Source organism: Perognathus longimembris, chromosome 13 (assembly GCF_023159225.1).
Source record: "Perognathus longimembris pacificus isolate PPM17 chromosome 13, ASM2315922v1, whole genome shotgun sequence".
Taxonomy (NCBI): Eukaryota; Metazoa; Chordata; class Mammalia; order Rodentia; family Heteromyidae; genus Perognathus; species Perognathus longimembris.
The window spans coordinates 61,414,375-61,440,633 of record NC_063173.1 but is presented as its reverse complement, the minus strand read 5'-3'; the positions used below and the strand labels follow the sequence as shown (position 1 = coordinate 61,440,633).

At 57.0% G+C, this 26,259-nt stretch overlaps 1 protein-coding gene across 1 annotated transcript; it reads right to left on the bottom strand.

Annotated features, from left to right (window-relative positions):
• Window positions 1–12,361: 12,361 nt before the first annotated feature.
• LOC125362642 lies at window positions 12,362–24,961 on the bottom strand. The gene is made up of 11 exons (XM_048361457.1): window positions 24,776–24,961; window positions 24,449–24,616; window positions 22,554–22,924; window positions 19,145–19,338; window positions 18,549–18,644; window positions 17,543–17,736; window positions 15,512–17,307; window positions 14,540–14,733; window positions 13,944–14,039; window positions 12,938–13,131; window positions 12,362–12,702 (listed from the first exon to the last, which is right to left on the bottom strand). Exons 4-11 carry the CDS (start codon window positions 19,312–19,314, stop codon window positions 12,362–12,364), a joined length of 3,081 nt encoding a protein of 1,026 aa, XP_048217414.1. The 5' UTR covers window positions 19,315–19,338; window positions 22,554–22,924; window positions 24,449–24,616; window positions 24,776–24,961.
• Between the last annotated feature and the right edge of the window lie 1,298 nt (window positions 24,962–26,259).

Below are 26,259 nucleotides of genomic sequence, written 5' to 3'. Positions count from 1 at the left end.
GTGGTAAAGTGCTCGCCTCGTCTACATGAAGCCCTGGTTCCTCAACCCCACACAAATAGAAAAAGCCAGAAGGGGGAAAAGAAGCGAGCCTTGAGCAAAAGAAGCTCAGGGACAGTGCTCAGGCCCTGAGTTCAAGCCCCAGGACTGGAAAAACAATGTAACAAAGATCAGGATTTTACTATCCTCATACTGATCATATAAACTGAGTAATGATCTCATGGAGTGCATTCAGTGCTGCTGACAGACTCGTGACTCCATTCTCAAGTCGCGTCCGTGGGCCTGGGATGGAGCTCAGGTAGAGCGCAGGCAAAGTAGCCGGATACAAAATTAACCCACAAAACGGAGTGTGCCCCAAAGTCCTCACTACCTTCCTGGCAGGGAGCGTGGGCCATTCATTCTCAGCTGGAGCGCGGGACACCAGGCAGAGGAGACTGAAGCAGGGGACGGAGGCGGAGCTAAGTTCTCCTGGCTGTTTCTCCGCCTGGCCACCCCCCCTCTGGCTCAGTGGCGTCCTGCCCTCCCCCTGCCCTCCCCCTGCCCTCCCCCTGCCCTCCCATGCCCGCCCTGCGTCTAGGGCTGGCGCTGCTCTGCGTGGTCCAGGTGAGTGCGGTGCTGGGATGGGGAGGAGGACCGGGCCTGGGGCAGCCGGCCAACCTGTGAGCTTCCCCGGGGAGCGCACGCGCATTGGGGTGCAGGGGGCACACGGGGGCGCAGAGTGGGGGAAGTGGGGGGGTGGCTGGGGTCTCCCCGCGTGGGGAGGAGCGTGGGGAGGACTCCGGGCCAGCAGCGCCCGCCACGGTCGGCACAGCTGCCTGGGACCCCGGCCAGGGCCCCGCAGTGCGTCTTTTCTTCCCCCCAGTGGGGTCCATTGTGTCTCGTGGGAGCAAAAGTCCCACAGAATGGATTCACCAGAGAGCTGAGCCTCGGCCCCCCTTCTCCTCCACCCCACCCCCCTCACTGCCCAGGCATGTCTTTCTTTCTTTCTTGTTTCCCGTCCCAGCCTGTGCGCTAATTCTGCTTTTTTTTCCCCTGCGGTGAACGGGAGCTGAAAGTCCTGGACAGTCGTGGGCGCGGTGCCAGGCTTGTGCAGGGCATTGGGTGTGGCCCGCACCTCACACTCTCCGGTAGTTCCCACGCAAGGCCTACCTGGAACTTATGAAGAAGAATAGCCGGGGCTGGGAGGGTGGCTTAGCGGTAGAGCGCTCGCCTAACAGGCATGAAGCCCTGGGTTCGATTCCTCAGCACCACATAACCAGAAAAAGGCAGAAGTGGCGCTGTGGCTCAGGTGGCAGAGTGCTAGCCTTGAGCAAAAGAAGCCAGGGACAGTGCCCAGGCCCTGAGTTCAAGCCCTAGAACTGGCAAAAAAAGAAAAAAAGACCAATAAGTCCTTCCTTGGAAGACTAAACACTAATTTAGTTATTTCCCTTGCATACAGTATTTTAGGATACTAATTGAGATAGCATTGTAGCTGTCACTAACCCTTTTTATTATTATTATCATTAGGAAGCCATGGACAAGCTTGCTTGGTGTGGTAGTAATTATTTAAAGCTACCTGATCCATGTAATTCCTCCTCAGCTTTGTACCCAGGAAGCATGGGTACTTGGGGAACAGAACTGTTAGACAGCAACAATTAGCATTTTAGTTTTATGTACTTTGTTACAATGTGACCATTTGAAGAACCTTGACACACAGACACTTAGATGAATTTTGGCTTAGTTACTATTTAGTTTTACAAAGTTGTATGCACTTTGACCATTGGGAAAAAATCTTTATATCAGCATTTTAGACAGTTTTTACTCTCCAAACACTTTTTTATTTAAATGCAACCATTTTTTCATTTCCTCAAAATGTAAAAAAGCCTTTGTAAGACTTTTCTGTCTTTTACATTTTTTAAACTTTTTATTTATTGAATTGTTGGGGGTTTTTTTGGTAGTCCTGGGGCTTGAGCTCAGGACCTGAGAGAATCTCCACCAGACAGAATCTCTTCCGCCTGGGTTATCAAGAGCAGAGTTCTTTCAGGACCACTTCCTCACAGAGGAAGTTCTGACAGGAAACAAATATTTGCTTGGGGGGGGAGGGGAAGCAAACACCATGGAGATGAGGTGGGGCCACTCAGCAGAAAGCCCTCATCTCAGGAGAAATGTGTTTCCTGCAGGGTATACTTTTTTTGTTCTGGAAGGAATGTACCAATTGAACAATCTCCAGCCTGTTATTCAAGCTGTCATCCCAGGAGGCTGAGATCTGAGGATGGAGGTTCAAAGCCAGCCTAAACAGGGAAGTCCAGGAGACTTGACTTCTAATCAACCACCTGAACCCAGAAGTGGAGCTGCAGCTCACAGCGCAAAGCTAGCCTCGAGCTAAAAATAAAAAGCTCCACGGCGACCAGGCCCTGAGTTCAAGCCCCAAGACTGGCAGTTGCTCCCGGGTGACACACTGGCCTCCCAAAGCCTCCACTGCTGTTGGGCCAGCTGCTCATGGGGAGACGGAGGCAGAACAAGCAAGCCCAGAGGACAAGCCCCCTGCTCCCCGGGAGACGCCCCTGGTGTCCCCCTTTGAGCTGAAGTGGAGCCGGGGTGCCTTGGGGGGAAGTCCCGCAGGAAGGACAAGGAGACCCCGTTGGCCTCACGCGGGCCGCCACACCGGGCAGGCCGGCCAGGCAATTTCCGGGGACCGGGCCGGGTTCCGCGGCGGCCTTACCTGCTGCCGTCTTCTGCCCTCCGGGCGCGGCGGCTGTGCGCGGGGCTCCCGGGGTGCAGGAACAGCCAGCTGCTGCAGACCCTCTGCACAGAGAGGAAGCCCAGCCCAGCCGGCCAGAAGGGGGAGGGGGACGGGCCCGGAAACTTGTGACTTGTGCTGAGCCACAGGCGGTTTCCTCAGAGACAGACCCTGCCCTCCGTTCTTCTAGAAACTTCCCAACCAAACAACCAAGATCTGGCCTCCGTCCCCAGTCGGGGAGGGTGGGGGCTGGCTGGCTGGATCCTTCAGTAATTCATTGGACCTAAGAATCGCCCGGCACCCTGCGCAGGCCGACTCCCCACGGGCATCCTCAGGTCTCAGACGTTTTGTTTTGCCCTTCCTGGGCCTTGAACTCAGGGCCTGAGCACTGTCCCTGCCTTCTTTTTGCTCAAGGCTAGCATAGCACTCTACCTCTTGAGCCACAGCGCCACTTCCGGCTCTTTTCTATATATGTGCTGGGGAGGAATCGAACCCAGGGCTTCATGCATGCGAGGCGAGCGCTCCTCCGCTAGGCCACATTCCCAGCCCCAATCTCAACCGTTTGAACGGGAGGATTGCAGACATGAGCGTCCAGCACCCGAGTGACGATGAGGAACACGTCCTCAGAGGAATGGAAACTTTGTCATTGGCCGAACGCGAGGCTGCTGTGGACTGAGGGCAGCACAGGCGGCAGAGCAGATGTGCAGCGGCTGAGACGGCAGGCCAGACTCGAACCTTCCAGACCCTGCCTGTCACTGGGAAGCCCTCAGGCGCTTCCTGGAGGACGTCCCGCCCCACAGGCCATTCCTTGACCTACCTGGCCGTGGGGCACTTCCACTCCCTGGCGTGGGGGCGGGGAGACACGAGTCCGTGGGGAATCCACTCAGGGCTGAGATGCCTGGGCCCGTGGACAGCAGAGGCGGCCAGAGAGGGGACTCCTCGATCGGCTGCCACGGTGGCCTCGCCTCCCAAATGGTGGATAGCAAACGATCCCGTCTGGAAACTTCCAGCTTACCGTGGGTCCCTGCTGATCCTGCCCTCCCCATGCAACGGCTGGAGCGCTGCAGTCCAGAGAGGACAAAGGATGAGAAGAAGCCACGCGTGTGTGACGCCACCGCAGCACAAACACCATAGACATGGTCCAATCCACAGGCCGCGGGGACACACGTCATGTCAGTGCATTTGGGGGGCACGTTTCTGCTGGGCGCCGGGGGACCCCTCCTGTGATCCTAGCTGCCCAGGAGGCTGAGATGCCAACCATCAGGGTCTGCGATCAGCCTGGGAAGGAAAGTGCGTGAGCCTTTGTCTCCAGAACAACTAGCCCAACGGGAAGATGCAGGCGCGACTGGAGTAGCGGCGCCCGCCCAGCGAGCAGGCAAGCTGAGCAAGCGCAAGGCCGGGAGCTCAAACGTCACCATGGCTTCACAGAAAGAACAGCGTGCCAGCTTGTGTGGATCTGGAGGAGGCGCCCAGGCTCGTCACAGTGTCTTCTGCAGGAGGGGAACAGGCATGCGCCGCACCATCCGTACGCGGTCCGTGCCCCGCGGTTGCAAGGGGAACCTCCTGCAGGAGGAGCGGCGTGGGGCGGGCGGGTGGCTCGCGGCAGAGCCCTTGCAGGCGGGTGCGAGGCCCTGCGTTCGCCAGCAGCCCTGCAGAGAGAAACAGAGGAGCGGGGCCCCGCGGCCTTGCTTGTTCGCCTGGCCACTCAGGAGGCTGAGAGCCGAGGATCACAGTGTGAAGGCAGCCTGGGCAGGAGAGTCCGCTCCACTCCTGCTTCCAATTACCCGCCAAGAATGAGAAGTAGAGCTGTGCTTCGAGTAACACAGCACCAGCCTTGACAGACAAGAGCCAAGGGCAGGGCAGGGAAGGTGGCTTAGTGCTAGAGTGCTCACCTAGCAAGCAGGAAGCCCTGGGTTCGATTCCTCAGCACCACATACACAGAAAAGGTCAGAGGTGGCGCTGGGGCTCCAGTGGTAGAGCGCTAGCCTTGAGCAAAAAGCCAGGGACAGTGCTCAGGCCCTGGGTTCAATCCAGGACTGGCAAAAAAACCCAATAAAACATAACAAAAAGCCAAGGGATAGCACCAGGCTCTGAGTACACACACACACACACACACACACACACACACACACACACACACACACACACATTAGCAATGTTGTTTTCTTATGAGAACAAATGATGACAACAGAGCTTGGGGCTATTTCCTGTTCCTCTCCCAGCCCAAGTGTCTCGCATGGTCCCCACACTTCTCTGCAGACACCCCGGGGACAGGGAGGGGGTCCGGCTGCTCCCTTTTCTGGGCCCTTGTGCTTGCAGATGAGGCGAGGGGGGATTCGGTGCCCAGATGCAGAGCCGGGACCGCAGCTGCTGGGGGGCCCCTGCGGAGCCTGAGGCAGCGCCCCGTCCTGGGCACCGGCGTCAGCTTCTCTCTGTCACAGACCAGGAGGCGGTGGCTGCGCGCAACCCGACGGCCGACCCGCAGTGCCAGTGCAAACGCGGCAGCCACTACTGCCCCCAGGAAGGACGCTGTCCAGAGAGCTGTCTCCAGTGCCGCAGGTGCCAGCCCAGGGCCGGGGGTGGAGGGCAGGGGGTCCTGCCCTTCCTCTGTGCTTGGCTCTAGCCTTGGTTTCCCCATGTGCACAATGGCGCTGAAGTGGGGAGCCGCTGCCCCGTAGATAGGATACCCAACGCATTGCCTGGATGTCTTCTCCTGCCAATCTGCCTGCAATGGGTGCTCATGCATTTATTCCACACTAACGCGCACGTCTCGCTGTGGCCTGCAGGGGGCACTGCAGACTCGACCCCCTAGTGTGGGGGCCACGGGCCACAGCAGATCCTGCGAGTTCACCGCCATGCTAACTTCTGCAGACTCGGCCATCAGTGTGACCACACTGCAAGAGGGACACACCGAAACAACCGCCAAGACCAGGCTTTGGGAAGTGGAGGGGACTTTATCCACACCCGTGGGTTGCAGAGGGGCAACCCCCAAAGACTCTGAGCACCAATTAGAGTTGGGGGTCAGGCTTACACACCCAAGGTGAGGGATGTTACAAGTGGGCAGTGTAGGAAGTGTAAAGAAACTCCATTTTCTTAGGATCCTGAAAGGGGAGCTTAGAAGATGCCCTTCCTGGGGCTGGGAATGTGGCTTCGTGGTAGAGTGGTAGGGTGCTTGCCTAGCACGCATGAAGCCCTGGGTTCGATTCCACAGAACAAGCCAAAGTGGCGCTGTGGCTCAAGAGGCAGAGTGCTGGCCTTGGGCATAAAAGAAGCCAGGGCCAGTGCCCAGGCCCAGAGTCCAAGCCCCAAAACTGGACAAAAAGAAACCGGCACTAGAAGTTTCCAAAATAAAATCAGGAGAAAAATGGAAATGACATGATCTTATACTTGAAGGACCAAAACCCTCCATTCCCAAGCTCTTACAACTAATCAATCATTTTGGCAAAGTAGCAGGATACAAAATTAACCCACAAAACCCAGCAGCCTTAAAACAATTCAGTAGCCTTTCCGTATGCCAACAATGTACAAGCAGAAAGAGAAATCATAAAAACAACCCCACTTGTAATAGCCTCAAAAGAATCTAGGACCTAACCGAACCAAAGATGTAAAAGATCCACTTAGTGAAAAGTGTAAAAATCTAAACAAAACGCAAAGACCTTTCATGTGCATGGATAGTTAGACTGGATATTGTGAAAATAGCCATACTGCCAAAATGATAGACACTCGATGCAATACCCATAAAAATCCAATGGCGTTCTTTACTGAGTAGAGAAAACAAGCCACAAATTGATATGACCCAACAAAATCCCTAGACTAGCCAAAGCAACTCTAGGAAAAAAAAAGAATAAAAGCACTGTAGGCTGTATGACAATACCACATTCCAAACTCAACTACAAAACCACAGACACAGAACTGAAGGTCCATGGGACAGAATTGAAGACCCAGAAATCAAACCACACACTTGGAGCCATCTGCTACTCGACAAAGGAGCCAGAGACACACGCTGGAAGGAAGATGGCCTCTTCACCAACTGGTGTTGGGAAGACTGGGCAGCCACATGCGGCAAACTCCACGTGGATCCCAGCCTGTCACCGGCCACCGGCGTCATTGTCCCCTCCATTGGCTTTGGTGCCTTCATCTCAGGGAAGTGGCTGGGTGGAGACCTGTCTCCTGTATTTGCTCTGGGCTGAGTTTGTGAACTCCTGGCTGTGCTGTCGCGTGCCTCGTGTCCCCGAATCTGTCCTGCCTGGCTGTCACCGTGTGGGGAGCGCAAGGCCCTGCGATGTCACAGGGGAATCTAGGAGATCTGGGGCGGGCGGTTCACTTCTGTGCAGAGGTGGCTGCGCTCTCCCCGCTAGGCGGGCACTGGGCGGGGTGTTCTGCTGGCTTTGATCCTCGCCCAGCCTGACGCTGCCCCTGTCCTGTTTTGCGGGACTCGGGCTTGTCAACACATGGAGTGCTAGGTTGTTAACAGCTACTCTTGACCTCTGTGAACAGATGTTACAGGTCGTGGCTGGCAGGCCACACGCGCACGCACAGACGGGCAGATGGTTATGTACAGCCTCCACACAGAGCCTGGGAAGTTGGGGTTACACCGGGGAAGTTGGGGTTACACCGGTGATGGTTGCCAGCTGCAGGTGCTCATGTCTGACTGGAGAGATTGCTTCTTTTCACACCAGGACACGGATTTGGGGGAGGACACCCTCGCCAGCCCATCCAAGCAGGGAGAGGCCTGGGGGGAGGGCAGGCCAGCCTCCCGTCAAGTTCTCCCCGTCGTGCCCTCCCCCTGCTGTTACAGTAATATATTTCAATATGTACTGTACTTACAGAGTACATAAACACTACCAGGGAACAATGAAGAATGACATTCAGTAGCAGAGCAGAAATCATTGCTCATGGTATCAGTTTAATGCTAGAATTTAGAAGACAGAAAGCTTTTGCATACCAAAGAATAGATCATCAGGCTTTACGTTACTAACTCAGATCTTTTAGGAATTCTTTGCGTTACCTGTTGCAATTATGAGCAAAGTTGTCCAAGTGTCCAAAGGTAAAGCTATGTTACCAGTGGGGAATTAAGAACAAGAGCAGCTATAACCTTGTAACTGAAGGCATCCCTGGATAGACCATACCTTAAAGGGAATGCCATGCAGAATCTTGACATCTTCATAACCTGTTGGCACTCTGATGCCATGGTTCGATTCTCTGAGGAACTCTCATACCTACAAATTTCTTTCTAACTAAGATGCTTTCTATTTACGATTTTCTTCTTTAAAACATTAAGTGCGTACACTTGAAGGTCTTACTTCCGTAGTCCACGTATTCGGGACCGATGCACGAACAGCAGGCGTTAGGAACCAGCGGTACTTGGATGCTCCCATGGGCTCACAGGATATTGTCCACTGATAGATGGCCATGCGATCATCAAAACAAACCACGGTACACAGGTGCTCTGTCGTCACTGGAATAAGGGGCCGGGAACATTATTTCTAGGAACACACACATTTGGGTGATGAGGCTGGTTCACAGTTTCTAAAATAGACCCAGGTTCTCCTGATGTGGAAGTTCCTTTGCAATAGGGATGTAAACCATGTTCCAATTCCACTGGGTGTCTCCTGTGAGAGTCCAGAAGAGAGAGGGGATAGGCTCATGCAGTTCTTCTTTTGTGCTCTTGAAGTGGGAGGAGTGTCACTTTACTTCCGAGGATGACACATAGCGACACAATGCAGCACTGGACCCAAAGGGCCCCAAGGCCCAGCGTTCAGGCTTTAGAGCAGGAACGATTTCCTTGTCCAGGCCGCCCTGGCATAGCTCCCGAAAGAGCTGCCTCCTGCCGGCCCCACAGGGGGAGGCGCAGAGTTGGGAGAATTTTTTTATTTTCTCATTTTTGTTTTTTTTTTTCTTTTTTTTGGTTTTTTTGGTTTTTTCTGTTATTTTGTGGGGTTTTTTTGTTTTTTTTTCTGGTATTTTGTATTTTTTAATTTTTTTTTCTTTTTTCCTTTTTTTGTTTTTTTTTTTTTTTTTTTGCTTTTTTCCATTATTTTGTGGGGTTTTTTCATTTTTTTTTGTTTTTTTCTGGTATTTTGTGTTTTTTTTTTTTTTTTTTTTTTGTAACATTCTAGTAGGCAAGGCTGCCACATTTCACTTAATACAGGATTGGGGAAGGAGGATTCAGAGGGTTTCAGGATTGGAGGTGAATGCAGGGGAGGTGTGGCCGGGGCCACTGTGTAGGGGTGCGGTCATTAGCCCCGGTCCAGCCAGACCAAGGGGAGATGATGTTAAAGGTTTTGGCCCTTTCTCTACTTGGGAGGACGGCTGAAGCGGACTCTGTGCTTCTTCTTGGTCCTCTGGAGAAAGGTCTTTTGGATTGGCCGGGAGCCGCCACTGCAAGGGAAGGCAGTGTGGTGTGAATGGTGGCATAGAGAGGTTCTTGGAGTGCAAGCCCCAAGCACAGTCCAAGCTCCCACTCCCCAGCGCCCTGCTAGCACGCGGCTCCAGTCCAACTCTTGGCAATCACTGCCTTCCTAAGTGTGCCCCCTTCTCAGGGATGGCTGTGGAAGACAGTGAGGCTCTGCCACCCAACCTCCACGGAGCCTCCCGAGGCTGCTGGGGAGCTCACAGCCACGCCCTCTCACTCCATCCTGCCAGCGGGGAATCTGCTGGGGGCCACCTCACACCCCACCCTGCCGGGGGTAGCGCTTCTCCCTCCTCTCATCGCCCCCAGGAGGAAAGAGCAGAGGGGCGGGCCTGACTGCACCACCCTGCTGGCCCCCACCGGCCCTGTCCTGTGTGGGCAGCTCCCACTCACCTTGATCAATGGCTTCCCTTTGCTTCTCTCCTAGAAGGCAGAGGGCATTGCAGTTAGAATGGGGCCCATCTGCCCTTAGGCCCTCTGAGCTGGGGCTCCAGGATCTAGCCACGGGCTCCCACGTGCGTGCACAGGAAGAGGAGCAGCTTGCAGAGGGCAGGGCTGGGGACGCAGCGTGCGGTCAGGTGCAGGCAGTGTGAGGACTGACCCTTCGGAGCTAGGAGGGACATTGGGGCTTCAGGGGAAACGGCCTGGCTTGGGCCACACGTTGTTTGTCTTAGGAAATCTGCTTCCAGGAGGGGCCCCAGATCCTCCCTTATGGGACTTGAAGTCCCAGCTGGGCTGTGCGCCCACAGCACATGGGTCAGGCGCCTGTGGGTGGCACCTGCTCCCAGGGCCATTGCGCTCAGCTCAGAGCACGGCCTTGAGGCCAGCAGCAGAGCCAGAGCTCAGGACGCCGGCGCCAGGCGCCCAGCTAGGTCCTGGCTACTCACATCCTGCACGTTGTCGTCGTCCACGTGAATCAGGAGAGAGTCATTCGGGAAGATTCTCCGATAGGGCACGAGGCCCTTGCTCATCGCCTGTAGGGTTGGCAGGGTGATGGTCAGAGCCCAGGGCTCCCCCCACCCCAATCCGAGCAGACGGCTCAGGCAGCGTGCATCCGCACAGGGCCTCCCACAGCACGGGGGCACCTGGAGAGAATGGACCCCACACCAAAGAAGGAACACACACACACACGCGCGCACACACACACACACACACACACACACATTACACCACAGACACATGGCTATGGAGCTCAGAGCAGGAAGGAGGACACTCCAGGCTCTGGGATTCTCTGGATCTGCTGTGCTGACCGCCCAGCACACCACCCCCACAGAGACTCCAAGGGAACTAAGGTAGGAAGGAGACAGTGGTGTTTCCCCAAGTGCGCTCAGTCCTCCCACTTGCCTTCCTGACTCCAGAAAAACCTTCTTTCGCCCAGGCCCTGCCAGCACGTGTGTGTTAAGGACACCGGCATAGGTCCTACCACAAGAACTGGTGCCCTTTCCCGTCCCTGGCCTTGGCTCCCATCAGTGACACATCAGGGGCCTCCCGACGGAGTGTGGAGACCACCGGCTCCTGGTACTTTAGGCTGAGCTCTATCCTGCCTGCCACTCTTTCTGCTCCACCGCTTCGTTGCACACATTTCATGGCAGGGGAGCAGGCCTCGTCTCTTTAGGGATCGCACTTAACCAAATGGTCCTAGACAGACAGGGGCCAGGTGTGCCGGAGCTGGGGCTGGGGCAACAATCCTTGGGCTCCAGGGGTAGGAAGCGTGGTCCTGGGCAGCAGAGGGCACAGGAAACCCAACCCCCCACATGCAGCCCCTGCCCAGCCCCTCACCACATCCATCCTGGGGAGCTGCTCCGACATCAGCTGGGGAACTGCAGTCAGGGCAGGAGGCTCCTTCCGGCTGCGCACAATCTCTCTGCCCAGCAAAAGATGGTGGCAAGCTTCTTGGGCAGGAACTGCTGCCCGATCCCGGTCCGAATGGCCAGAAGCGCAGGGAGCCTGCTCCTTCACCGTGGCCAGGCAGTTATGGGACTCGTGCTGAGGGCTCCAGGCAGCTGCGCTGTCCTGAGCGAGCCCTGGAGCACAGGCATTGCCCGCTGCGGTGCAAAGCAGGCCCGACACCGGCGTCGAGCTTCTCGGGCCTTCCCTCTTGGCCCCGGAGGCTGCTGTGTCCTCACGCCTGAGCCCCGAAACCATGCTGGAATGTGGCCCCAGCTGAGCACTCCCAGATGGAGTCTGGCAAATTGGGGCTCTTACAAGGAGGAGCACAATAGCGAGTGCTCCTCCCACACACAAAGCCAGAATGGGTGTCTGGACCAGAGCCAGCACCGCAGCCGCGGGCAGAAAGAGGTCCAGCTCTGCCCTGGGAGCTGCGTCTCCGACACTGAATCCTGGAGCAGAGCTAGATCGTGGCTTCACGGCAGGCCTGGAGGATGGAGCTTCATCTCTACTGCGCACCTGAGCCCAGGTGGCCGATGGCTCCAAGCCCGCGTGACAGGCTATAGCTCTCACCACGACAAGAACCATGGCCGGAAATCCAACCACAAAGAGCGCCACAGCTGGTGCTCCAAAACGGTAAAACAACACACTTAAGGAGAGAAGCACCTCCAGGTCTGCACTGCAGTCCGGGTCTTGAAGACTGAGAGGAGGAGACGAGGGCAAACTGGCCTCATCGTCAACGCTACTTCCCAATGCTCCCTGAGCACTGTGCACCAGAGCCAAGCTGGTAGGTGACTCTGATTGGGCACAAGAATTGAATGATCTCAACGCATGGAGCATCAGAAAGCGAACTCCCACATCTGAGAGCATGCCTTCGGGTCCTCGGAAGACAAGCAGCGCCAGGATCTGGATCAGGTCCACTGCCGGCACACCACTGGAGGCCGGCCTGCTGCAAGGGACCATGGGAGCCCCGCTGGCACACGGCTCCCTGTCGGCAGCACTCCATGCTGGAGCTCCATCAGCACCGGGGCCCCGAGCCATGGGGGACGCTGGCTCCGATGGGACACGGGAGCCTAGAGCCTGCATGGCACAGAGCAGCAGAGCCAGTACTGCGAGTCCACAGAGCAGCGCAGCCGGAGCTCCCAGGTCAAAGAGCAGCAGCGCTAAGTACATGAGCAGCTCCAGCTCAGGAGTGAAGAATGAAGATCTAGCGCTTAGAAGGGGAGCCAAGGTGGACGCTGGCTCTGCCTCAGCGATGGCTTCTGGGGCAGGCTGGGCCCCGAGCACAGGTAACAAGCTGAAGCAGGGCTGCATCTCCCCAGAGCGCACCGCTGCTTCTCCTCCACTCAACCCCGGAGCCCCGGAGCAGGAGGGCTCCAGCTCAGCACCGGCCGCCGCTGGTCCCTGGCCACTAAGCTCCGAAGCCCAAGTGGGGGATGATGACGCCCCCCGCGGGCTGCTCGTGCCCCTTCAGGCCTAGGCAGCAGAGCCGGCGTGGCCCGTGGCTCTTCATCCACACACGCAGCTTGGGCTCCCAGACGCCTGCCAGCCAGATTCAAGGCTGAAGGGGCCTGCGCTCGGGCAGCCGTCGCTGTTCCACCCAGCGTGCAGAGGGCCACCCTCCGGCTGGGAGCGGAAGCCAGCTCGCGAGTCGGGGTCACAGCCACCAGGGCGGCTGCTGCCGGAGCTGCAGGAGGAGACAGGATCTTCTCCACGACTGCTCTGTGCCCAGGCTTTGAGGAATCCCACAACACCCTCCCCCTGGGTTTCCCTGCATGGCCTCTTCCCCATCTCCTAGAGAAGAGGTTGCCGGGGCCCATGCTTGTCTCGTTCCCGGCCCAGAGCTCCTTTGGGAGCCTGCTCCCGGGGTGCCCTGCACCATCCGCCCTGCCCAGCCCACGGCTCTGACGCAGGCCCCGCACCCGTAGCCTCGCCCGGGATGGATTCCTGGATCCCCAACTGCGCCAGGAGATGGGAGACATGGCGCTCCAGCTCGGAGCCACACATATGGAGCCGCAGTTGAGCCCGGAGGCGTTGGAGGCACGGATGCTGGGCAGCTTCCAAGAAGTCCTGCGGGCGGCGGTCCAGCCAGGTGTTTATGAGCCCCGAGATGGCACTGGAGGCACATGGGTGGCAAACAGAGTCTCAAGAAAGGCCAGCAGCTCCCATGGTCTTCTTCACCCACCTACGTGGCTTAAAGTCCTGGCAGACACCAGGATTTGCCAATTCGAGCACCTTTGAGCTGTGCCACCAGTGTCAAGCCATCCCAGGCCAGGCCGGCAGACAAGCTCCAAGGAGCGCTGCAAGACCCACAGCTGGGAACAGCTCTGGCCTCTTCTGCAAGTGGCACCGCCTTCTTGCTCTCTGCCCTGGGCCTCTACACACTGTACTCCAAGAAGGCTTGCTGTCTTTCCTGGCACACACAGGGGTCTGCTCCACCTCCTTGGAAACTCCTCTGCCTCCTTCCTCAGCAAGCCACATGGGCTGGCTACAGACTCCACCCCTTCTCCTTGCTGATTGTCTCCGGGTAGCCCTGAGCTGTCATCCAGATTCCTCACAGCGTGTCCGGGGACCTTTCCAAGGACACAGGACCCTCGACCTAAGCTGGACCTCAAGGAGAGCTGAGCAAGCCTGGATGACATGGGCTGTGCTGAGGATGGATTCTCACAGGGCTCTGTGCCGAGCCTCAGACTCCACTGCTATTCTATACTAGTACCCAGCGCCTGGAGTCTTCCACCTCCCACAGATGGAGCCCGCAACCCAAGTCTCTGATGACAAGTACAAGAGCTGAGGGGCCCTAGGTTGGCCAAGCCTCACCCTGCAAACCTCACACACACACACACACACACACACACACACACACACACACACACACACTTGTCTGCACTCTGGAGACATGGGACCTCCCTGGGGATCAAAGCCACTCACTAGCAGCGCTGGTCCCGAGGAATCATCTCCTGGCTGCAGTGGGGAAGGGCAGCAGTCCTTCCTGAGCAGCCCATGGGGGCTTCAAAAGTCCAGAACCTGCGGAGGGGTTGAAGCATCACTGGCCAGCCCAGGACAGCTGGCACATCCTGCTCTTCTCCCATCTTTTACCTCATTGCCTGCATCTCGGCCCTTCCAGTGGAGCTACTTGCTATCTCGTTCCTGCAAGAGGACAAGCAGCTCCTGCCCTGATCAAAAGACCAGTCCACGTGTCTTGCCTCTGGCCTAGACATGCCTGCTCTGTGTACATCTAGGTTGACACCCTTCGCCCAGCGTGCATCCCTTTCCTTCTTGCTGGTGAGAGTCACTGCTTTGTGGGAGGCCTCAAACAAACAGAGTCAAACGGAAGAGCCCACAGCCCCCACGGGACCCTGGAAGCTGCCAGCCAGGCCAGGCCTCTCCAAGGACTTCCCTGCTCAACTCCCAGGCAAAGACCACTGCCACAGAGTGAGTTTCTAGGCACACTCCACCCGCCACACTGCATTCCCAAGGCTCCCAGTGCAGCTGAGGAACCCTATCCAATTCCAGTTGGCACTCACCTGCTGAAGAGTAGATCCACCACCTCCTGGGTGTCCTGAAACATCCTGTAGGTGTCCAAGTAGTAGTAAATGAAGCTTGAGTCCTGGATCAACTGGGCAAGCCGCAAGCGCTCTACTTGCTCCTGCAGTGTGCCTGCCATGATGACCTCTGACCCGCTGGCCTCCTCCATAACTGAGGCCAAGCCATCTTCATTCTAGAGGAAAAACATGGAAGGACAGGTCAAGGGCAATGGACAATATGCCCAGAAGACTCATCACCAGTCAGTTGACTCGGGCACCTGGAGAGAATGGACCCCACACCAAAGAAGGAACACACACACACACACGCACACACACACACACACACACACACACACATTACACCACAGACACATGGCTATGGAGCTCAGAGCAGGAAGGAGGACACTCCAGGCTCTGGGATTCTCTGGATCTGCTGTGCTGACCGCCCAGCACACCACCCCCACAGAGACTCCAAGGGAACTAAGGTAGGAAGGAGACAGTGGTGTTTCCCCAAGTGCGCTCAGTCCTCCCACTTGCCTTCCTGACTCCAGAAAAACCTTCTTTCGCCCAGGCCCTGCCAGCACGTGTGTGTTAAGGACACCGACATAGGTCCTACCACAAGAACTGGTGCCCTTTCCCGTCCCTGGCCTTGGCTCCCATCAGTGACACATCAGGTGCCTCCCGACGGAGTGTGGAGACCACCGGCTCCTGGTACTTTAGGCTGAGCTCTATCCTGCCTGCCACTCTTTCTGCTCCACCACTTCGTTGCACACATTTCATGGCAGGGGAGCAGGCCTCGTCTCTTTAGGGATCGCACTTAACCAAATGGTCCTAGACAGACAGGGGCCAGGTGTGCCGGAGCTGGGGCTGGGGCAACTATCCTTGGGCTCCAGGGGTAGGAAGCGTGGTCCTGGGCAGCAGAGGGCACAGGAAACCCAACCCCCCACATGCAGCCCCTGCCCAGCCCCTCACCACATCCATCCTGGGGAGCTGCTCCGACATCAGCTGGGGAACTGCAGTCAGGGCAGGAGGCTCCTTCCGGCTGCGCACAATCTCTCTGCCCAGCAAAAGATGGTGGCAAGCTTCTTGGGCAGGAACTGCTGCCCAATCCCGGTCCGAATGGCCAGAAGCGGAGGGAGCCTGCTCCTTCACCGTGGCCAGGCAGTTATGGGACTCGTGCTGAGGGCTCCAGGCAGCTGCGCTGTCCTGAGCGAGCCCTGGAGCACAGGCATTGCCCGCTGCGGTGCAAAGCAGGCCCGACACCGGCGTCGAGCTTCTCGGGCCTTCCCTCTTGGCCCCGGAGGCTGCTGTGTCCTCACGCCTGAGCCCCGAAACCATGCTGGAATGTGGCCCCAGCTGAGCACTCCCAGATGGAGTCTGGCAAATTGGGGCTCTTACAAGGAGGAGCACAATAGCGAGTGCTCCTCCCACACACAAAGCCAGAATGGGTGTCTGGACCAGAGCCAGCACCGCAGCCGCGGGCAGAAAGAGGTCCAGCTCTGCCCTGGGAGCTGCGTCTCCGACACTGAATCCTGGAGCAGAGCTAGATCGTGGCTTCACGGCAGGCCTGGAGGATGGAGCTTCATCTCTACTGCGCACCTGAGCCCAGGTGGCCGATGGCTCCAAGCCCGCGTGACAGGCTATAGCTCTCACCACGACAAGAACCATGGCCGGAAATCCAACCACAAAGAGCGCCACAGCTGGTGCTCCAAAACGGTAAAACAACACACTTAAGGAGAGAAGCACCTCCAGGTCTGCACTGCAGTCCGGGTCTTGAAGACTGAGAGGAGGAGACGAGGGCAAACTGGCCTCATCGTCAACGCTACTTCCCAATGCTCCCTGAGCACTGTGCACCAGAGCCAAGCTGGTAGGTGACTCTGATTGGGCACAAGAATTGAATGATCTCAACGCATGGAGCATCAGAAAGCGAACTCCCACATCTGAGAGCATGCCTTCGGGTCCTCGGAAGACAAGCAGCGCCAGGATCTGGATCAGGTCCACTGCCGGCACACCACTGGAGGCCGGCTGGCTGCAAGGGACCATGGGAGCCCCGCTGGCACACGGCTCCCTGTCGGCAGCACTCCATGCTGGAGCTCCATCAGCACCGGGGCCCCGAGCCATGGGGGACGCTGGCTCCGATGGGACACGGGAGCCTAGAGCCTGCATGGCACAGAGCAGCAGAGCCAGTACTGCGAGTCCACAGAGCAGCGCAGCCGGAGCTCCCAGGTCAAAGAGCAGCAGCGCTAAGTACATGAGCAGCTCCAGCTCAGGAGTGAAGAATGAAGATCTAGCGCTTAGAAGGGGAGCCAAGGTGGACGCTGGCTCTGCCTCAGCGATGGCTTCTGGGGCAGGCTGGGCCCCGAGCACAGGTAACAAGCTGAAGCAGGGCTGCATCTCCCCAGAGCGCACCGCTGCTTCTCCTCCACTCAACCCCGGAGCCCCGGAGCAGGAGGGCTCCAGCTCAGCACCGGCCGCCGCTGGTCCCTGGCCACTAAGCTCCGAAGCCCAAGTGGGGGATGATGACGCCTCCCCGCGGGCTGCTCGTGCCCCTTCAGGCCTAGGCAGCAGAGCCGGCGTGGCCCGTGGCTCTTCATCCACACACGCAGCTTGGGCTCCCCGACGCCTGCCAGCCGGATTCAAGGCTGAAGGGGCCTGCGCTCGGGCAGCCGTCGCTGTTCCACCCAGCGTGCAGAGGGCCACCCTCCGGCTGGGAGCGGAAGCCAGCTCGCGAGTCGGGGTCACAGCCACCAGGGCGGCTGCTGCCGGAGCTGCAGGAGGAGACAGGATCTTCTCCACGACTGCTCTGTGCCCAGGCTTTGAGGAATCCCACCACACCCTCCCCCTGGGTTTCCCTGCATGGCCTCTTCCCCATCTCCTAGAGAAGAGGTTGCCGGGGCCCATGCTTGTCTCGTTCCCGGCCCACAGCTCCTTTGGGAGCCTGCTCCCGGGGTGCCCTGCACCATCCGCCCTGCCCAGCCCACGGCTCTGACGCAGGCCCCGCACCCGTAGCCTCGCCCGGGATGGATTCCTGGATCCCCAACTGCGCCAGGAGATGGGAGACATGGCGCTCCAGCTCGGAGCCACACATATGGAGCCGCAGTTGAGCCCGGAGGCGTTGGAGGCACGGATGCTGGGCAGCTTCCAAGAAGTCCTGCGGGCGGCGGTCCAGCCAGGTGTTTATGAGCCCCGAGATGGCACTGGAGGCACATGGGTGGCAAACAGAGTCTCAAGAAAGGCCAGCAGCTCCCATGGTCTTCTTCACCCACCTACGTGGCTTAAAGTCCTGGCAGACACCAGGATTTGCCAATTCGAGCACCTTTGAGCTGTGCCACCAGTGTCAAGCCATCCCAGGCCAGGCCGGCAGACAAGCTCCAAGGAGCGCTGCAAGACCCACAGCTGGGAACAGCTCTGGCCTCTTCTGCAAGTGGCACCGCCTTCTTGCTCTCTGCCCTGGGCCTCTACACACTGTACTCCAAGAAGGCTTGCTGTCTTTCCTGGCACACACAGGGGTCTGCTCCACCTCCTTGGAAACTCCTCTGCCTCCTTCCTCAGCAAGCCACATGGGCTGGCTACAGACTCCACCCCTTCTCCTTGCTGATTGTCTCCGGGTAGCCCTGAGCTGTCATCCAGATTCCTCACAGCGTGTCCGGGGACCTTTCCAAGGACACAGGACCCTCGACCTAAGCTGGACCTCAAGGAGAGCTGAGCAAGCCTGGATGACATGGGCTGTGCTGAGGATGGATTCTCACAGGGCTCTGTGCCGAGCCTCAGACTCCACTGCTATTCTATACTAGTACCCAGCGCCTGGAGTCTTCCACCTCCCACAGATGGAGCCCGCAACCCAAGTCTCTGATGACAAGTACAAGAGCTGAGGGGCCCTAGGTTGGCCAAGCCTCACCCTGCAAACCTCACACACACACACACACACACACACACACACACACACACACACACACACTTGTCTGCACTCTGGAGACATGGGACCTCCCTGGGGATCAAAGCCACTCACTAGCAGCGCTGGTCCCGAGGAATCATCTCCTGGCTGCAGTGGGGAAGGGCAGCAGTCCTTCCTGAGCAGCCCATGGGGGCTTCAAAAGTCCAGAACCTGCGGAGGGGTTGAAGCATCACTGGCCAGCCCAGGACAGCTGGCACATCCTGCTCTTCTCCCATCTTTTACCTCATTGCCTGCATCTCGGCCCTTCCAGTGGAGCTACTTGCTATCTCGTTCCTGCAAGAGGACAAGCAGCTCCTGCCCTGATCAAAAGACCAGTCCACGTGTCTTGCCTCTGGCCTAGACATGCCTGCTCTGTGTACATCTAGGTTGACACCCTTCGCCCAGCGTGCATCCCTTTCCTTCTTGCTGGTGAGAGTCACTGCTTTGTGGGAGGCCTCAAACAAACAGAGTCAAACGGAAGAGCCCACAGCCCCCACGGGACCCTGGAAGCTGCCAGCCAGGCCAGGCCTCTCCAAGGACTTCCCTGCTCAACTCCCAGGCAAAGACCACTGCCACAGAGTGAGTTTCTAGGCACACTCCACCCGCCACACTGCATTCCCAAGGCTCCCAGTGCAGCTGAGGAACCCTATCCAATTCCAGTTGGCACTCACCTGTTGAAGAGTAGATCCACGACCTCGTGGGTGTTCTGAAACATCCTGTAGGTGTCCAAGAAATTATTAATGAAGATGGTGTCCTGGATCAACTGGGCACGCAGCAAGCCCTCTACTTGCTCCTCCGGTGTGCTTGCCTCGATGACCTCTGACCCGTAGGCCTCCTCCATAACTGGGGCCAAGCCATCTTCATTCTAGAGGACAAACATGGAAGGACAGGTCAAGTGCGGTGCATAATATGACCAGAAGTCTCATCACCACTCACTTGACTCAGGCACCTGGAGAGAATGTACCCACACCAAAGCAGGAACACACACACACACATGCGCACACACACACACACACACACACACACACACAGCAGGGACAGCCTAGGAGGAGCCTGGAGATGAAGAATGTGAGTCGGCCCAACAGTTTCCTGCCCTTCACTGGCCCACGTCACCCGTGCTCTCCTCCGGAACCACCTCCGGAGGCGGCGGCAGAGCCTCGGGCGCAGCCAGCGTGGACAGACGGCCACCAAGCCGCCTGTCCGCCTTTCATTCTGGCCTGAGTCTCGACAAATTTGCCAACAACAGCAAAACATTTTCCAGTAGTCACTGTCCACACAAGCATACGCTCTGTGGCTTGTATGGACTGTGGGTGCCCGGAAGGACCAGGGCTCTAGTTACTCGGAGCCATTGTGAGGTCATCTCTCCCCAGCCTTTCTGACCTCACCTCTGCAGAGTGCCCTCCCTGTTCATGCTTGGATGGGCCTCCCCCAGGAACCCCAATGGCCAGGAGGACCCCAGCCCAGGCTCACTGTCCCAACCTAGACCCCTGGCAGTGGTGTCCACCTTCAGTTTGATCGATCCCTTGGGGTCGTAAGCACACTGTCTCTCCCCACCCAGATGGGACCCTGGAGGTGACATTGTATTTCTAAGGGGCTCCAAGGCCACTTGGCACTGATCCCTGGGGATCTCAGTCCAGCTACTTCCTGCCAGATCATCAGATGTTGGGGCTCCTAAGTCCCCGTCTCACCAAGAATAGGAAATGGCCCACGTCACTGAGCCTCTCCCTTGGCAGGGAACAATTTCATGGAGAGCCGGTACACAAAACTAAATGCGTGGTGTTGGGAATATGGCCTAGTGCTAAAGTGCTTGCCCCGAATACATGAAGCCCTGGTTTCAGCACCACATATATAGAAAAAAGCCAGAAATGGCACTGTGGCTCAAGAGGTAGAGTGCTAGCCTAGAGCAAAATGAAGCCAGGGACAGTGCTCAGGCCCTGAGTTCAAGGCCCAGGAAGGGCACCAAAAAAAACCAAAAAAAGCTGCTTTCACATGAATGGCTTAAAAGAAAGTAAGTTTGCTGATCTAACAATTAGATTTTACAAAAAGGAAAACTAAAGGTGTGGGTTGGGAATATGGCCAAGAGAGCTTGAAAACGGCCAAGTGGCAAGAGTGCTTGACGCCCTTGGTTCGATTCCTCAGCACCGCTTATACAGAAAAGGCCAGAAGGACCAGGCCTGGCTGGAGCCTGCAGGGTCCGGGGATCCCAGGGGCTAGCCCTTGCTCCGTGTGCGGCTGGTTGTCAGTGCCGCTTTGGGGAGAGACTGGCTCGGCATGGGCAGTGAGTGCCGTCCCCAGGCCCTGAGTCTTGTCTTGTCCACCCTCCTCCAACCTGTTCCCAGCCATCCAGGCCTCCTTCCCTCCACACAACTCCTTCTGCTCCCTTCCCGCTGTGGTTTTCTCGCCTTCCCTGATGTTTTCTTGTCCTCTAAGGTTGGGACCCTGAGAGAGATCCTAGGGACACCCCTCCTCCCTAGCTGGAGTGTGGGAACAGATGGGGAGCCTCCTGCTTGCACATGCACAGGGAGGGCCTGGTGTGCGGAGATGGCCGCTCACCTGCAGCAAGTCACAAGACAGCTTGCACACCAACAGCACCCAAAGGTGCTCAAGCTGCCTTTGCACAGTCTGTACACATCTTCACACACAACCCTCCTGGAGTCACACTGACACTCAAGACTGGGGGGCTTCAGGACTAGAGGTCCTCCTTCTATTCCAGCACACGGGTGGCAGTCACCCAGAAGGGCCTGCACTCCACACCAGGGACCATCCCTACTCTCCTTCATTCACTCATGGGCCAGGACACCTGCCAGTGACAGCCTTGTGCACATCCTGTCCTCCCTGCTTTACCTCAGCACCACAAACGCTCATGGGCCATCGGGGCCCTGGAGGAGCCCACACCGAGCCAAGGAAACTGACACTCCGGGAATGCGGCCTGAGGTTGCTGCCATCCCCGCTGGCTGCAGCGTGTGTGTCCTTGCCCCGAGGTCAGTGAGGTGTCCAGTTCCCATAGCTCTGTTCACCAGGGGCCCGCAGAGGCACTGGCATGTCTAGCCCCAGGCCAGGGGCAGGTGAGGCTCAGGGGAAAGCATGAGGACGCCCTGCTCCTTTCCATCCCTAGTCCACCAGACCCTGAGGCCATGACAAGGCAGAGAATGTTCTGGCTGATGCGTCCTGGGTGAGGCTGAGCCGTCACCTTGGCCAACTGCACATGCGCTGCCCGCGCAGCGTGGAGATGGCTCCGTGCCTGATGGTCACCTCTGTGGTGAGGACCACTTTTCTAGGCAAAGGCATGATGCACAGTGCGTTCAGGACATGGCACACCCTCATGGGTCATGCTGGCCTCCTTGCTGACAGCACAACTACAAGGCCCATGACTTGGAACAACCTCCACGAAGCCAGCTTGAAGCCAGGCACCGGTGGCTCATGTCTGTCATTGTAGCTACTCCAAAGGCTGGGCGTCAAAGCCAGCCCCGGCAGGGTGCTCTTGACACTGTGCAGCTCCAATGAAGCACCCAGAAGCCACATTCTGAACATTGCTTAACGTGGTAGAGCCCTCGCGTTAGCCACATGAGCAGAGAGACAGTGCCCAGGCACTGTGAAAGCAATTTCTCTTTGTTTGCTCTTTGCACATAGCAGGGAGTAGTAGCTCCCTTGTGTTCCCGCCTCTGTTGTCAGCTCTGGTAGTACTTGCCGCCAGTCAGAAAAGCTGTATGCTTCACACCAAAGACTCACAGAATTACGGTTCCCTACAACCTCGTAAAATTCATGTCCAGGGCTGGAAATATGGCTTAGGGGTAGAGTGCTTGGCTAGCATGCATGAAGCCCTGGGTTTGATTCCTCAGAACCACATAAACAGTAAAAGCCAGAAGTGGCGCTGTACCTCAAGAGGTAGAGTGCTAACTAACCTTGAGGACAAAAAGAAGAAGAAGAAGCCAGGGACAGAGCTCAGGTCCTGAGTCCCAAGTCCCAAGACAGGCAAAAAAGAAAATTTGATGTCCATAATATGTGCAAGGCAGCTTGACCTGATTTCTTTCACATTTCATCAAAGAAAAATGAATTAAGCTTTATCTTAGTTCTACTTACCTACATCTCCCTTTGCAGACAGGTTTAATTCTTCATTCCATGTGTCTAGAAGGGGATCTGAAGCTGAATTCCACCCAATGTTGCACCGTCTCCCCTCCAGTGGGGAAGCCCTCCTTGATCCTCACCATCTGGGATTGTAGGGAGAGCCTTTAAGGAGGTAGTCAAGTGAAAATGAAGCCATCACCCTGATGAGCAAACCAGATCAGTGTCCTTATCTGCAGAAGTGGACAGACAAGGAGGCGCAGAGAAGGCCCTGCATGAGAAGGTAAGCAGCCAGCCATCTGCTGGGCAGAAGCAATCTTGTCGACATCCCGAGCATTCTTCTGGACTTCGATCCTCTAGGACTGCCAGGAAATGATTTTTTTACATTTCTGTTATGGGGCATTTTGGTATGAAAACCCTAGAAACTTCAAACAAATGCTGTCAAGATTAAAAGCAAAACAGTAAAATGCATACACAAATTGCAAATTAGCAGATGCTCTTTATACTGGATTAGGATCTCAAAACGCATATCAAGCCTAGTAAGGCTGACAGACTAGCTAACCATGCCTTCTAGACAATGCTCTTCATGTCAACACATGAGGGACTTTAGAGAATGTCCAGTAGGTGAAATGAAGTAAAAGCACAAGTGGATTTGAGCACCTAGGTACTCAACCACGGGTAGGTAGCTAAAAGTATGTTTGAAAACAGCGTAACAGATTTACCAACCACAAGCCTGGTTTTCAACATTTAATAAAGAATATATGTATACTAAATAGTTTATTCCATTGCTTTTAAACCAAAAAACACCTTTGTATTACACATGCCTACAAAGATAGTTCAGGCTGGGAATATGGTCCTGTGGCTGAGGACATGGATGCTCCCCCCACCGGTTCATATTTGGCACCCAATTAATAATAAAACACATAATAACAAAAAAAAAACCATGCTGGGCACCAGTAACTGTCTCCTGTAATCCTAGCTACTCGGAAGGCTGAGATCTGAGGGTTAAGTTTCAAAGCCTGCCTAGCCAAGAAAGTTCGTGAGACTCTTATCTCCACTTCACCATGAAAAAGCCAGAAGTGGAGCTGTGGCTCAAAGGGCAGAGCACTAGCCTTCAACAGAAAAACTCAGGGACAGTGCCCAGGCCCTACGTTCAAGCCCCAGGATGGGGTGGGGGGGGGGATAGAGAGAGAATGTTTTTTCTTTATGGGTGAATAATATCTTGTATTATATACATTTTATGTGTCCAAACATACATAGTTAGATACCAAAGCTGATTCTATGTCTTAACTATTGTGAATAATTCCACAATAACAAGAGTGTATGCACCGCTCTTTGTACGAGGACTTCGTCTCCATTGGAGATATATATATACACTCAGCAATGGGGAACTTGAATCATATAATAATTCTACTTTTGGTTGTGTGGTTTTTCTTAGATAGAATATTACTATGTAACTCAGGTTGGACTCTCATGATCTTCCTGTCTCTTTCTTTTTGTTTTCTTTCTTTGTTTGGTTGGTCATGGGGCTTGAACTCAGGCCCTGGGCACTTTCACTGAGTTTTTTCTTTTTCTTTTTTCTTGAGACTAGTGCTCTGTTCGTGGGGCTAGAACTCTGCGCCTGGCCGCTGTCCCGGAGCTCTTCAGCTCAAGGCTGGTGCTCTACCACTTTGAGCACCAGAGCCTCTTCTGGGTTTTCTGGTGGTTCACTGCAGATAAGGGTCTCATGGACTTTCCTGCCCGGGTTGGCTTTGAACCGTGGCCCTCAGATGTCAGCCCCCTGAGTAGCGAGGATGACAGGAAGGAGCCGCTGGTGCCCGGCCCCTCTGCTTCTCTTTCTGAGGGTCAATCCATCTCCCGGTCACCCTCCTGGACCCCAACCTGCCCAAGGAACCCCATGTGGGGCGTCTTACCTTTCCCTTGCCGGCCGCACGTTCACCACGCCTCTCCGGTGTCCCGTCGGTGTCTGGTGAGTAACTCCTGCCTGCAAGTCCCCTCGGGGAGTCCGTGTCTCTTTCGGGGTGGCCATGCCAGAGGGATCCTCTCTGCCTTTGGCCAGTCTCTTCTCCTTCCACCGAGGCCTGAATTGAGAATCTGACTCTCAGCCAGAGAGACCGAGTATGGACTGGCTGGCTTCCCCTCCCCTCATCAGCCCTGCGGACTCTGCCCCTCCATGTCCTTACAGATCTCCCCCCCCCCCCCCGCCCGTCCTCACAGACTTCTCCCCTGCACGTCCTCACCAGACTCCCTCTAGAGGATTCCATAAACCAAAATGCTGCGGGCCCAGGTCCCCGGGGCGGTGTCTGCCTGGCTGGGGATGGCCCAGGTCCTCTTCCCTTGGTGAGATCCAGAGAGCGCTGGGGTGGAGACCTGAGAATCCCCAGGAAACAAGGCGGGGCCTGGGCCCCGGGGCTGCTCTGACAGTCCCCCCTCACCGCAGGCCTTGGGGGCTTGGCTGAGTCCCCGCCCCCCGCCCCGCCTCAGACCACACAAATTGCCTCCAACATGAGGAGGAGGCCTCCCCTGGGTGTCGTCATTGGCCTCGGTCCCACTCTCCCATGGGGACCCTGGTAGAGCCAGATCCCACGAAGACCTGCAACTCACCCAGCCTAATTCTCAATCCAACTCAGAGCTGTGTGAAGGGCTGGGAATGGGGCCTAGGGGCGAGAGTGCTCGCCTCCTATACATGAAGCCCTGGGTTCGATTCCCCAGCACCACATATACACAGAACAGCCAGAAGTAGCGCTAGGGCTCAAGAGGTAGAGTGCTGGCCTTGAGCAAAAAGAAGTCAGGGACAGTGCTCAGGCCCTGAGTTCAAGGCCCAGGACTGGCAAAAACAAACAAACAAACAAACAAACACAGAAGCTGTGGGAACACAGGGACAACAGCCGAGCAGAGACGGAGCCCGAGCCCGCCCCAGCTGGCGACTGCAGGTCCGACGCGGATGGCCTGCCTGCTGGCTGGCTAGTAACAGAGAGGTGTCTGTGTGGAAGTTCCCCTGGTTGTCTCCCCTCCCTCCTCCCTCCCGTGACTCCACTGGCCACAATGCCCATCGCCACCGGGGGGCGCCGTGTCCGCACGGCAGAGCCACGCGGGACGGGGAAGCGTGGCGGGAACCCTCTGCCCAGGGCAGGGGCCAGGATCGGGGAGGCCGCGCAAGCCTGGCCCGCGTGAGGGACGGAGATGGAGCTGGGCACAGCCAGGGGGGAGGGGGGGGAGGGCGGAGCCAGCTCTGCTCGCATGCAGGAGCGCGCCCCGCCTGGGCCTGGGCCCTGGGGTCCCCCGGGGTCTCGGGGCGAGGGGGCAGTGGCCACGAGGCCTGGGCTGCAGCTGGTCAGCCCTGTGCAGGGACGTGAGGAGTGTGTGTGCGAGTGTGTGCGTGTGTGTGTGTGCGTGTGCGTGTGAGCGTGTGTGCGTGTATGTGAGTGTGCGCCTGTGCGTGTGTGAATGTGTCTGTGTGAGCATGCGTGTGAGTGTGTGTGCGCGCGTGTGTGTGTGCGCGTGTCTCCAGCTGCAGTTCTCCATCCCAGCCAGGAGGTGGCGGGAACGAGGGGGGAAGGGTGCTGGGGATATGGGGGAGTCCGGCGCCCAGGTCCCGCGGGGCGAGGCCTGTCGTGCTCCCGGCCCCCACGGACGGACGTGACGCGGCGCCCAGCTTCTCTCCGGGGACTCGCTCCGAGTGGCCGGCTGCGCCCACGAGGGTCTCCCGGCTGGGCCTCCAGGA